The 12951-nt window shown below is 36.3% G+C and overlaps 1 protein-coding gene across 11 annotated transcripts in view; it reads right to left on the minus strand.

Annotated features, from left to right (window-relative positions):
* The window catches only part of LOC104146915 (erbin), a 114919-nt gene that overhangs the window by 23597 nt on the left and 78371 nt on the right, over positions 1-12951 (minus strand). For all 11 annotated transcript variants that reach the window (XM_068927481.1, XM_068927482.1, XM_068927486.1 and 8 more), the window contains 8 exons: positions 9575-9638; positions 7446-7520; positions 6013-6157; positions 5476-5548; positions 4271-4400; positions 3751-3866; positions 2580-2649; positions 1448-1547 (listed from right to left, as the gene is read on the minus strand). In XM_068927481.1, the coding sequence (XP_068783582.1) occupies positions 1448-1547; positions 2580-2649; positions 3751-3866; positions 4271-4400; positions 5476-5548; positions 6013-6157; positions 7446-7520; positions 9575-9638 (773 nt within the window). The remainder of the gene's footprint in view (positions 1-1447; positions 1548-2579; positions 2650-3750; positions 3867-4270; positions 4401-5475; positions 5549-6012; positions 6158-7445; positions 7521-9574; positions 9639-12951) is intronic.

Genomic DNA, 12951 nt, shown 5'->3' on the forward strand with positions numbered 1-12951 from the left:
CTACCCTCTACCTCTTATTCTAACATACGTCTATTGCTTGGTCAGGTAACAACCCAAACAGTCTAGTGAATCTCCCACCATCACCCCCAGTAACCCCATATTGCTTCACTAGCAACGAAGAGACTGCTCATATTAACTATTTCTAGAGATTTTTCAGCTCAAATAGGAAAAATGCTTAATTATAGGGCTAGCAAAGCTGGAATATTCATTGCAATATTCATTATTTTGCATTTATTAAATAAACTTACTATTGATATTTGAATGGATGTCACTATTGTTGAAGCAGTTCCCAACAAAAAAAACAAACAACCCAAAACGTCCAAAAAACTTTACAAAGAATATCAAAGTATCTATTGAACTTAAAGCCTTCCATTTGGGATGACCACCAAGGGGTCAGAGGGGGGTCTTCTGTCAACCTAAGTTAAACAGTTAGCCCTTACCTCGTCCACAGAAGGACGCCCCTGTAACTGGTTTTAGGAGGCTCAAATGGAAACACAATCCTTTCAGGAACTATTTTCTACTTCACTGACAATTTCGCAATGCTTTTCTAATTCTTACATTCTAACACAGGTGCACTATCTACATTAGAGAGCTCTAAAAGTGACACACAATTTACTGTGTTTCCAGATACTTTTCTGATTACTTCTCTCAGCGTACTAGAGGCTTGTGCCATGGAACAGAAAACGTTGCCGCCTCTCAGTTCAAAATGATTCCCATTGTTCCCCCCCACCATAGGGGCACACACAACTCCACGCTTACTGTACTTTATCATAAAAATAGTCTGTCTCCTTTCTGTTAAAAAGGGAGACAAACTTCTTCCCTTCATCTGCATGAAGGGGAGAAGAGAAATAGAGACCTTTATCGTCTTTCCCTGACCCCCGATGGGGTCACTCACGGAATAGTACTCATCTTTGTAACTACCTCACAAGTGTACAGAAGTAACTTTCTAGCAAGGTCTTGCTAGTCTACGCCTAATCTTTTGTAAAACAGTTTGGATTACATGCAAGCAAATTGCAGTGTTCCCCCCCAGCCTGATTTTTTTTTAAATGCATACTGATCTGTATTTAACTATGAAACATTTGACAAAACATTTTATCTAACTTTTTCTTAAAACACTCAGTCTGAAGCAGATACCAAGGAAGGATGACCCAAACCATTAAACTCTGCTGGAAAGAAATAGGTTGTCACGCTGAGAAGTGGCTTCCATACCACTCCCCATAGAGGCACGCTTCCCAAACAAATCTTCTCTTGAAATTTACTACTAAGCAGAATCACGTTTTTAAGTTATTGTTCTCATTTTTTGTGTATAACCTTTCATCAACTACAAGTTTACTTCAAACTTGTATCTAAGTAGTATTATCTAGTGAAAAGCATGTGAGCTGGACTGTCTTCCCAATTTTATTTTCCGAAGTGAGCATTCTGACAAGCTCATTTCAGAAATTCTTACCATCCTCAGTCCTTGGTTGCTGGGGGAACATGTAATTAGTAAGCACTGTTTTTTGTGTGTCAGGGTCAGCTTCTTTTTGAAGAGGGATAAGTGGTTTAGACTGAGAAGGAAAAGAAAGAATGACACATTATTAGAATGTATATGTGTAATAACTAAACAGGACCTATATATTTAAATTCCTGCTACTTATCTACATGTAACAGGGCACACTTTCCATTACACTTTGAAGACTGCTCTGCCTCTGAATAATTTTACAAAATAAAGTTTTTAACACATATGTCTTTGACAGACCATTGGTTTTGGAAAAACACTCAGTAACAGGTTTTAAAAGATAGGCAAACGCCGGCTATTTGAAAAATAACCCAGTTTCTTGCTAGGACATATTACTGCCCCAAAACATGCTGATCTGGAACACACAGATACATTTAGCCATTTAAAGCTGCAGACAATCATAAAAGGAGAAAAATTTTGTACTTAAGAGTTTGATATTGATACCAGATTGAGTATTCCCTAGCCCTTATAAAAAAGAGCAGGAAATCTTAAATTACTGGATTAGTCAAAGTGCTTTTAATAGACCACACCTGAAGTTAATGGATTTCTGGTAGCACTGTACACTTTAATGCCATTCAGAAAACTGATATAGTACCAAGGGCTTCAATACACAGGAAAGATGCACGCTGTGAGCACGAGTTACTTTGCAGTAGCTTGAAATTTGGACAGTCAGAGAGTTCAAAAGCAGGGTAAGCAGTCTAGTGCAAAAGAGAGCATGCTAAATTTCCTCAATAGTATATACTGTGGAAGAAACAGTGTACTATATATCAGAACACGAGCTTATCAAGCACTGCCTTTCCTGTGTAAACAAGCCCCAATCAAGAACAAACAAGAACCCCAACATCTGTTAAAGGGCATTTCCTAACAGCACAGAACTTGGCCACAGATATAAAAGTCTCAAAGCTGGGCAGGCTCAATGCTGCTTAATTTAACAGAATCGACAAACTCACATCAAGGAAGTATTGGTGCATATAGACAGTACTACTACTCATCATTCAACAGATGGCTCTGTATTTGTAAGTTCCATTAGGAATAAATTCAACAATATTTTATTCATCCATATGTAAAAAAGAAAGTTCACCTGATTGTCTGACAGCCACATAGCAGTGAGCTGCTGCAGTTTTGTAAAGGTAAAGGGCAAATTCTTCAGTCTGCAATTCATAACAGGAAGATTTTATGTAAGTATGCTTGCTTACCAGTGCTAAGACTGTTAAGAAAAATGCTGCATTAGTTTGTAAAAAAGCTTGCAAAAGACTTTTAAAGATATAGTTAAGTGAATAACTATTGACAATGGAAAGGCAATAGCATTTAATTTCAAGGCTATACCTGGAATTAATTAAAATCATTATTTTCTACACTGTTTAACAGGCACCTTAAAAAGAACTGAGACAATGCATTTTAACTTAACTTAGTTTAGCAACTTGAATAGGACAAAACAGAGATGCATTCCAGCTTGGGGCAGGGGGAAGGGGGGGCGGGGGGGGAAGAGCTACATCTGAAAAAGTAGTGATTTTTTCCAAGAAAAATTTATGGTGAAAAGGTTGCCCTGGATAATAGAAGCTCTGGCATTCACAGATAAAGCAGAGCGTACTGAAGTATGGAGAAGCCAGACTGGGAAAACTAGAGGGAGAGCTCGGTTAGACTCATCTCTCCAAATGTCTTTTAATTTATAAAACTGGTAGTTCCCAAAAGAAATGTTTTGTCAGTTTGAAGTTACCAGCTCCAATAAAACTAGCTTTCTCCTCCCCTTCCCCAGCACACAGAGTATTTTACAAGATACCCTGACAGTATTTTGTGTCTTTGCACACAATAAAGGCAGCTATTAGATTTGATTCTTTACTAAAAAATTAAGTTTTTAGAAGATACTTGAATTCATTTCCTATAAAAATACATCCTAACAATCATGAATGTAGTAAAGCTAATGAAGGTCATTAAAATAATGCCATTCCACTGTATGAAGCGGTAAGCTTCAGAACACAGCAATAATAAAATACATGCATCTCAGTTCTGCAGAAGACAAACAACTCTGGAAGCTTTGACAAAGTAACGACATCAGGAAAGTGCATATTATTACCACACTATAATACACTAAAAGAGCAACAGAGACTGAAACAGTGCAGGTGATAAGGAAAGATAAAAAATATATTCACAAAAATACCTCTCTTTGGGGGATAGACATTGGTTACAGTACAATATAGGAATTGCCTAAAATGCAATAGCATTGCCTACATTAATAAATTTAATTTGCAAACCTATTGTCACTCAGATTGATGACTTTTAATTTCTGCATATCACCCATTTCTTCAGGGAGAAATTCAATCTTATTAGAATGCAGAAACAACACTGTTACATGCTTCCAGTTTCCTATCTGAAAAAAAAAAATCCAAAGAATTAATTCATCCTCACAGCTCCAAATACACAATTTTTTGCAGTTTTAAAATAACTATTAAAGCTATTTTCATCTGTAAGTTGCAATTAGATTTATTCTTACATATGAAAAACTGAATAAACACATGCTGTAATCAAAATATGTTCTTCCCCCTTTTGACTTCAATACATTAGCAACTAATTTCTCCTGCTTGCTTCAAACACACATTCGGTTATTTTGTTTACTTGACAACTTGTACATTTACATACACTCTTTTAAAAACATACACCCAGAAAATCTGCTCCAAATTTATTAAGTTGGAAGCCAAATCACGTATAGAGTATATAGTATAAAATCAATTAATAAGAAAAATTCAGTTTATAGTTTTGAAACTAAACACATACCTCTGGTGGCAGTTGTGTTAAAAAGTTATGATCTGCAGCAAATGTCCTTATGTTAGAGAGTTGCCCAACAGATGAAGGCAATGTTTCAATCTCATTGAAACTACAGTCCAGTTCTTCTACTGATATTAACCTGAACAAATAAAAAGTTACTCCTCCACACAGCTAAATTCATCCAACATCAATTTGATACTTCTAAAATTTACATGAAATTGATACTACTATCAATTACAAATCTCCAATTAAATTCAAAATGAAATTCAGAAACCCAAATAAAATTCAAATCCAAGAAGTTTTTTAGCCAATTTGCCTGAACTCTTCTTTCTTTTAAATCTCCTTTATACTGTCCACATAAGAAAGCTTTAAGTATAAACAGCAGAAGGCCTGCAACATTAAATTTTTGTGCACTACATGTATGGTAGCACAAAGTCCCGAAAACAATCAGAATGAGACCGATCATAGACAAACAGGAATTGAGCTCGACTCGTGAACAAGGAAAGAACTGAAGGAGTGAGTTAGTATTAGGCTTTGGCAGTGAAGTAGTATATTGTAAATTCTGACAGAAGAATAACGTAACCTACATTAGTTATAAAAAATGTAATAGGAGAAAAAAATTGGAACAAATACATTTCATTCGTACAGCAGTTAACTCTGAGTTCTTATTTTCACTGTTGTTTGTGAATTTTAAGTTAAATTGCTGAACACCAAATTGTACATTTAAAAAATCCTGCTGATTCCATTTAACTGGGGAAAAATTTACCTTAATATTATATGTGCCTTTCAGATTTACTTTTTATAACCAACTGATACTTGTTGAAACAGGTTTGATCATTTGCAGTATGTAACTAACACAGCCAAAGCTGAGACACTAGAACTTTATCCTTGCACTATGCCACAAAATACTTTCCTGAACTGTAGGCCTTCATAAACATGTTTGTATTCTTTTCTTTCATATTCAATTTTTCACTTATAGACTGATGCTCACATTAATGTCTGAGGAACTAAGGTCTTTTGATATTAATATATCAATATATAAAGAACATACATGCAGCTAACTAGAAGATATGAAAGCAATTGCCTTCAAATTTATTAAGACATTACTGTAACATGTAGCAGATATATCAAGCAGAGACATAGAAAACCATTCAAAAGAGCAGGTGTTGTTACAGAAAAGCTTACAGGAAGGCTAATTCAAGTGAAATACTTACCCTCCTATGGAGTCTGGCAAATAAATTAACTGGTTTTCATCAATTTTAAGCGTTGTTACCTTCTTCAGGGAACCTGTGGTAAAAACCAACAATTAGATCAAAAAGAACATTAGAGTTAATTTAAACAAAAAATTGAATTTAATAAAGGGAAAAAACACACTATAGGCAAGTCACCACATCTTCTATATTTCCTGAAATCTTGGCACACCTATAGTGCTATAAACCTACTACAAAAATAAGAACATGAACTTACAGAACTACTTGCCAGCTTACCACACATCAGCCATAGGGGGAAAAAAAAATAAAAAAATTTAACTCTATGGTACAGTTAACAATTGCTCATTTACAAACTCCCGAATAAAATCAAGAACATGCCAAGCCAAATAAGTGTTACTATTCAATTATGTGTTATAGCTTTCTCCTAAACTGGAAATTTAAATCGACTGAAAATAGACAAATGGTATTTTAAAATCTAAGTGAAGCGTTCTGTGTCTAAACCATCAAGTTTTAGAGCATGAAGTAAGTGAAAATACAAACCAATGGACTCTGGCAGTTGCTGAAGTGAATTACTGGATAACAGTAGGTCTTGTAGGCTTTCACAACCTGAAATACCCTCTTCAACCACTTCAATATTGTTTTTAGAAACATCCAAGTAGGTCAGCTGTTTCAAGGTACCTATGAACTAAAAGGAAAAAAATGGATTCTAAGAAGTGTAAGTTCAAAACAAAAAAGCCAGTAGTTTTGACAATAAACTTTCTCTAAAGTGTTATGTTACGGTTAAAGATGAAACATATTTATAGGACTGAAATACAATTTTAGGTAGAATCCCCAAACTTCATCATACAATTTTTTTGTGCAAACATGCACAGTTAATGTTTTTCTACACATACAGACACACTACAGTTATTCCATAGCTCTCGCTAAAGTCAGCCCACTGTAAATTCAACTGTTGAATCAGTTACTGTGGAATCAAGTGACTCCTCATCAGAGGACTAAAGCTTAAGAGAGTTAAGATAGAAATTCATCTACCATAACACAGGGACATAATCAAGTTCGAGTACAGTCTCTCAGATGCTTATTTTTGCATTTTGCGTAAAACTGCATTCTGCTTAACCTCAAAAACAACTATGATGAATCACTAACTAAATTCAAGAACAAAAGCCAAAAACCTAAGTTTCTACTCCATTGCCATACAATCAAAAAATAAGCATGAAGATTTACACACATTAGTCTACTGAAATCTTCACAAAAAAGATGCAATTACTTTTACAAATACAGTTTTACTATGAAGTTCAAAGGTTTAGTATTCACACCCATTCAGGTCTCCTCGAGGAAGAACTAGCTGAAGCAATGAAAGGCAGTAGATGAAGCCTACAGGTCTGAAAACAGACCAGCTGTTTACAAACTTTCAAATGCAGTTTACTACAACATAAACACAGGTTCACAAGGACTGCGATAACAGGTTATCCTGGACCCCATAATAATTCTGAGAGATGTCAGGAACCTAGATAAAGGCAGCAGAACATTTTTTCAGGAACATACCTAAGGTCTGTGGATACATGGCATAAAAATATGAACAATAACTGCTTACTCTACAGCGATTACCAATCACAATTCATACAACATTTTTATCCTGTGAAGTCCCGCTTGCTCTCTAAAATAATGTAATTTCTTCCCAGAAGGAAAGCTGGGAAACCCTTAATTTGATCTAGGATTTTTACATATCCCTTTGCTGGGTTGGAACATAGCTTTTACATGAGAGATTTATAACATTCAGTGAAAGAAAAGCCATATACCATCTCTCACAAGATCAGTGACAACTTAAGTGGGCCAGTTAAGCAGGAGCACTTAACATTTTGGCTTAGGGTAACATTAAAATATGCAATAACTCCAACATAAAAACTACCTGACAAAGCAAATACCACTATAAAACCAAATACAAAGATATTTAAAACAATAAAAGGATTTACCCCTGGGATAAGTGTTAGTCTGTTACCATCCATCCAAAATTCCTTTAACCCACTCAGTTGTTCGAGTACTTCAGGCTGTAAAGAGCAAATTTAAAAAAAAAATTTCATGCAAAAAAAAAAAGAGTCAAAAGACAAAATAAGTACAATGATACATATATTTGCAACTTTAATGTCTTTTTATAACTGTTATATACCCTTGTTTCCTTGGGTCATCAAATACAACTCAGATGTTTTACTTTCTGAAATGTAAATATATCCTAGATATACAAAAATCTGGTAACAACTTGATCACAGCACTAAACGATCCTTAGTAGAAAAGATTATCTTCCAGCTGAAACGCATCATAATTCTTATGTGTGCAAGTCTTCCTCTCATGCAGGAGGTTTAAAAACCCTAAATTCCTTGAATTTAGAAAACCTGTTTTTCAATAGCCACAAAGTTGACAAGATACTGAACTAGAAAACTGAAAAACAGAGTCAAGTTTTGTAGCAACAAACAAAAGATGCATCTGTATGATAAAAACAAACCATTCTATCCATGAAGTGAAGTGCAGGATATATTCCCATTACAACTTATTGTTATTCTGTGCTGATAAAAGCTTTTCTTTTTTTTTTTTTTTTAAATGTAAGTATATTCTGTGCTACTAGGAAAAGACCACACTTCTTGATAAACACCAATACTGCATATACTTTACTTAAACTTCCCTCCTGAGAAAGTACAATAAAAACAGGAACTACCTGCAGCTGAACAACCAAATGCACAGCTCAATTTCTTTTTATGCTAGTTTATTAGTATTCGTGCAAAAATTACAGTCTTGGCTCCCAATAATAAATTTTCCAAGGGCCACAAGGACACGTTGCTGGCTCATGGTCCACTAGCTGTCCACCAGGACTCCCAGGGTCCTTCTCGGCAGAGCTACTTTCCAGCAGGTCAGCCCTCAGCCTGTAGAGGTGCATGGGGTTATTCCTCCCCAGGTGCAGGACCCTGCTCTTGCCTTTGCTGAACTTCAGGAGGTTCCTCTCCACCCAGCTCTCCAGCCTCTCCAGGTCCCTCCGAATGGCAGCACAGCCTTCTGGTGTGTCGACCACTCTCCCCAGTTTAGTACCATCAGCAAACTTGCTGAGGGTGCACTCTGTGCCTTCCTCCAGGTCATTGATGAATATGTTGAACAAGACGGGACCCAGGACTGACCCCTGGGGGACACTGCTAGCTGCAGGCCTCCACCTCGACTCTGTGCCACTGCTCTGCTATTTAGCCAGTTCTCAATCCACCCCCACCCCGTCCACGCACCCAGCCTGCTCTTTCGGAGCTTGCCTATGAGGATGTGACAGGAGACAGTGTCAAAAGCGTTGCTAAAGCCAAGATAGACAACATCCACAGCATGATCAGTGACTAATGAAATACCTACTGGTGGCAAATAAAAGCTTGACTTTATCACATGGCAGGTCAGAACGATCACTGTCTTTTTAAATTCCCTTACAATTGGAAACCTTTTTAGAAGCAGAGGGATGTTATTGAATATAAGTGGAAGGGGATTTATTTGTCTGTGACACCATGAACAGGAAACAAGCTGATCCACGCCAAAGAAAAAACCTGAGCACCTCAACTGAAAATGCTACTTTGAACCATACTCAAGACAAACTTATACCAAATTAATAAAATTTCCCTTGGATCTAAATAGTTTGCACGTTCTAATAAAAGCATGCTTCATACAGCTTATACAGAACTTGCAACACTTAAGTACACAAAGACCAGTAAGCATTCAGAATTTATTATAAAGCCAAACCATTCTGCCTACACATTACACATTTAAATTACAACTTAAATTACACATTTAAATTACACATACAACTTACACATTTAAATTAACCTCTTGCCAATACTTTAGCCCCAGTATAACATAGTGTTTTATTTTCAAAGTGTGGTATGATGTATACTTATATTCATATATATATACACACACACAATTTTTAAAACAGGCTCTATAAAATAGTATAAGATATATGCAGTATTTGTTCAGCAGCAGAGCTCTTAAGCTTACTTTTACAATTTGATGATGATTTAAAATAGATTAAAGGATAAAGAGTTATCAAAAAGATTCTAAGCTCTGCTACTTTAGTAAAACTCACCACTTCTGTGAATTCATTACTTCCTAAGTCCAGTCTCTCCAGCTGAGTCAGTCTGGACATGGTTCTGCAAAGGAAGGGGATTAATAAGGAATTAGATTTAAGAAAATACCAGTTACATCCAATCTTACTGTATTCATACTGACATATCATTTTATGTAAGTATCAAATCATGATGATGTTCTGTAACCAGACTGATGTCTAAATAAGGTCAAACTCTCATATATCATTCAGCTAACCAGCCAACTAACCGAAAGTCCTGTGCAGCAAATCATCTACAGATTAGTTCACAAAAATTGAAAAACAGTCATCTTCACAATAAAGAGCGTTTCAGTGAAGTTACTATCCCCTCACTGGCTGCCTCAACTTTCTTCCTAAGGTCATAAACACCACTCAGTAGCCACAAACTGGTTAACAATATATTTTCCAAGACCACTGAATACGAGTCAGCTAAAGCGCAAAAGAACACTGTTGAATCGCTATAACAAACATCACATTTCGCCCTTCCCAGGCTGTTCACAAAGCTCCTTCCGTATGCTATGACCTGGAATCTTAATTATTTCTCTATTCTTAAAATAAAAATTATGTTGAAAATGCATGCGTAAAACGCACACAAATGTTTTTGCAATATCACTTATTTCCCTCCCCTCCCTCAACTTTTTATGCAATTTACGTTTATTCTAGCTATTTTATTACAATGTTTCCTTCAACTAACATCTCTTCACTTTTCCCATATTGTTTACGGAGCCACTACTCCTTCAGCTAAAAAGCAATCAAAACTTGTGAAACGCTGAAAGTGTTAATGTAATACAAAAATTCAGTACTAAAGAAGAGGGGGAATACCGGATTGAGAGCGAAAAAAAATCTACTAGATCACTGAGTCATTTTCTACCTCAGGCATAGCATTATGTAAGCTCTTTCATAAACTGATAACACTGTTTCATAATTCATATTACTGAAATTGCTGTCAAATCAATCTAACACTAACAGAACAGTTACTCCAATTATGCCTCAGTTTCTAAAGCTGTAAATAGACAACTTCACTAAGGCTAACAATACCACTTACTTCAAATAGCATAACATTCAAGAGGTATGAGTGATAGCAAGATTGGGTCCTGAATCATCATAATTATCCCCTCAATTTGCTTCTTTTTAAAGAGTTATTCTTTTTATTGACAATTAGACAACAGATATATGCTTAAAAAGAGAGAAAGAAACTTTCCAAGTTCAACATTTTATATTTGCATTAAACTATATTCTCAACTTCCAGCTACGTATCAGATGAATTGCCTCTAAAATATTCAGGACTACAAAGATGATGAGGGGACTGGGGCATCTCTCCTATGAGGAAAGACTGCAAGAGCTGGGCCTGTTCAGCCTGGAGGAGAGAAGACTGAGAGGGGATCCCATCAACGTATACAAGTATCTGAAGGGAAGGAATCCAGAGGATAGGGCCAGACTCTTCTCCTTGGTACCCAGCGACAGGACAAGAGGCAACGGGCATCAACTGAACATGAGGAAAAGCTTCTTCACTGTGAGGGCGACAGAGCACTGGAACAGGTTGCCCAGAGAGGTAGTGGAGTCTCCTTCCCTGGAGACATTCAAAACCCGTCTGGACGCGATCCTGGGCAATGTGCTCTAGGTGACCCTGCTTGAGCAAGGGGGCTGGACTAGATGATCTCCAGATGTCCCTTCCAACCTCAACCATTCTGCGACCTCTGCATATTTTTGCTTTCTTTTCAGTAGAAATATTTTTACTGAGCTGGTCTGCATTACAATACTGCCAGTTTTGTAGTCTCTGGCTCCGGATACGCTCCAAGCAAAACAATGCATTTGGCACAAAACAAGGTTGATTTAGTATGCTGGCATTGATTACTTATTTTGATTAACAATCTTTCAAGTGCTTTATGCTTCAGTGTTAAAAATTATGTTCATGTTGAATTTAGCAGGAAAGCTAGTTGATGTTGTAGAACTTTGTCCAAATATATCTATGATTACAAAAACAAAAGAAGTAGCCGCCATAAGTATGAAAATATTGAAAAAAGAGAGAGTGGCCATGAAATAAGAAAAAAAAATTTGTTGTATTTCATAGTAAAAATATTAGCATGTACTGCTATGTAGCAATAGCTTCAACAAAACATTTGTTTTTCTGAGCTACAGCTTACAACTACACTGTTTAAAGCTGTAGATCATGTTCCTTTGGAACACGTTCAGGTTTTGAAAAATATGTAAGTTATAATTTTACATCCGTTTCAGTTTTGACTTAATAGCTAAAAGCAAAGTCACAGATCACTTTGTTGGTTAGGTCAATTGCTGAACAGATGTATTTTGCTGAAAGGCACATTCACCTCCTACATACTATTCACACCACAGTAAGTTTTTCTTCCCAGTGTACGTCATATATAAACAATGTATTTTTCTAGTGCCTCAGTGCAGTAAAATGCTTAATTATGTATTTAAATTAAAAGTAAGTAGTCCCAGTAGCTTTAATCTCACTTAATTAAAAACCACCAGAGCACCAGAAGAGAACAATTAAGGTGGCAGCTCAGCCTGTACTGTAGATCATTACGGAGACACTACAGAGGACACCTTCATGACAGCTGAGCTGAGTTATGCAGCTAGAATGAAACCCTGGAAACACTGAAATCAACAGGAAAGATTCCCAGCAGCTTCAACAGTAGTAGCATTTAGCCTAGAATACATTACCGCATTCCTGTAAATGTCCCTTATCAGTACAAGAGACCTCTGTAAACTACTTAAAAACAAACAAAAAAAATGTATGTAATTCATGCTGTTAGCATTGATTATAGCAATTAAGGTCAGGGTAATTTTGTAAACAAAATCTGCGTTAGTTGTATGCTTAATAATATGCTTTTAATCCTAGCTACCGTTCTTCAGTTACTCCTAACTTAATTTACACAGCCAGTATCCCAAATTACACATCCTCTAATTTTTGCTACTGAAAATTAATGATATCACAAGGAATAAAAAAGGATGGAGAAGTATTTACATCACACTAATGAGTTACAGAACATGTCACTTTTGAAAGTTTAAGTTTACTCTTTCTGGTGCTACATTTCTTTCCAGATTTGAGTTCTGGCATTTGTATGTAGCAAACATAGCATGGTAACGAGACACAATACAAAAAGCGGCACAAAATTCTGTCAAAAGGGATGTCCAGGTAAACAGACTTGCTTGTTTCTCAAGTGCATAGTTAATTGGAGTCACTAGGAAAACTCACTTTTGTAGTTGAAGGGCTGGCAATTCACACTTCAGCCTGCTGCATACAAGTCTGCTAGCACATGAGCTGGGCAATGTGCATATTCACTTGTTAGTTCCTTCTACCCCCAAACATCTGACAGCAGTACCTCCCTTTAACA

The sequence above is a fragment of the Struthio camelus genome, chromosome Z (genome assembly GCF_040807025.1).
Source record: "Struthio camelus isolate bStrCam1 chromosome Z, bStrCam1.hap1, whole genome shotgun sequence".
Lineage (NCBI taxonomy): Eukaryota > Metazoa > Chordata > Aves > Struthioniformes > Struthionidae > Struthio > Struthio camelus.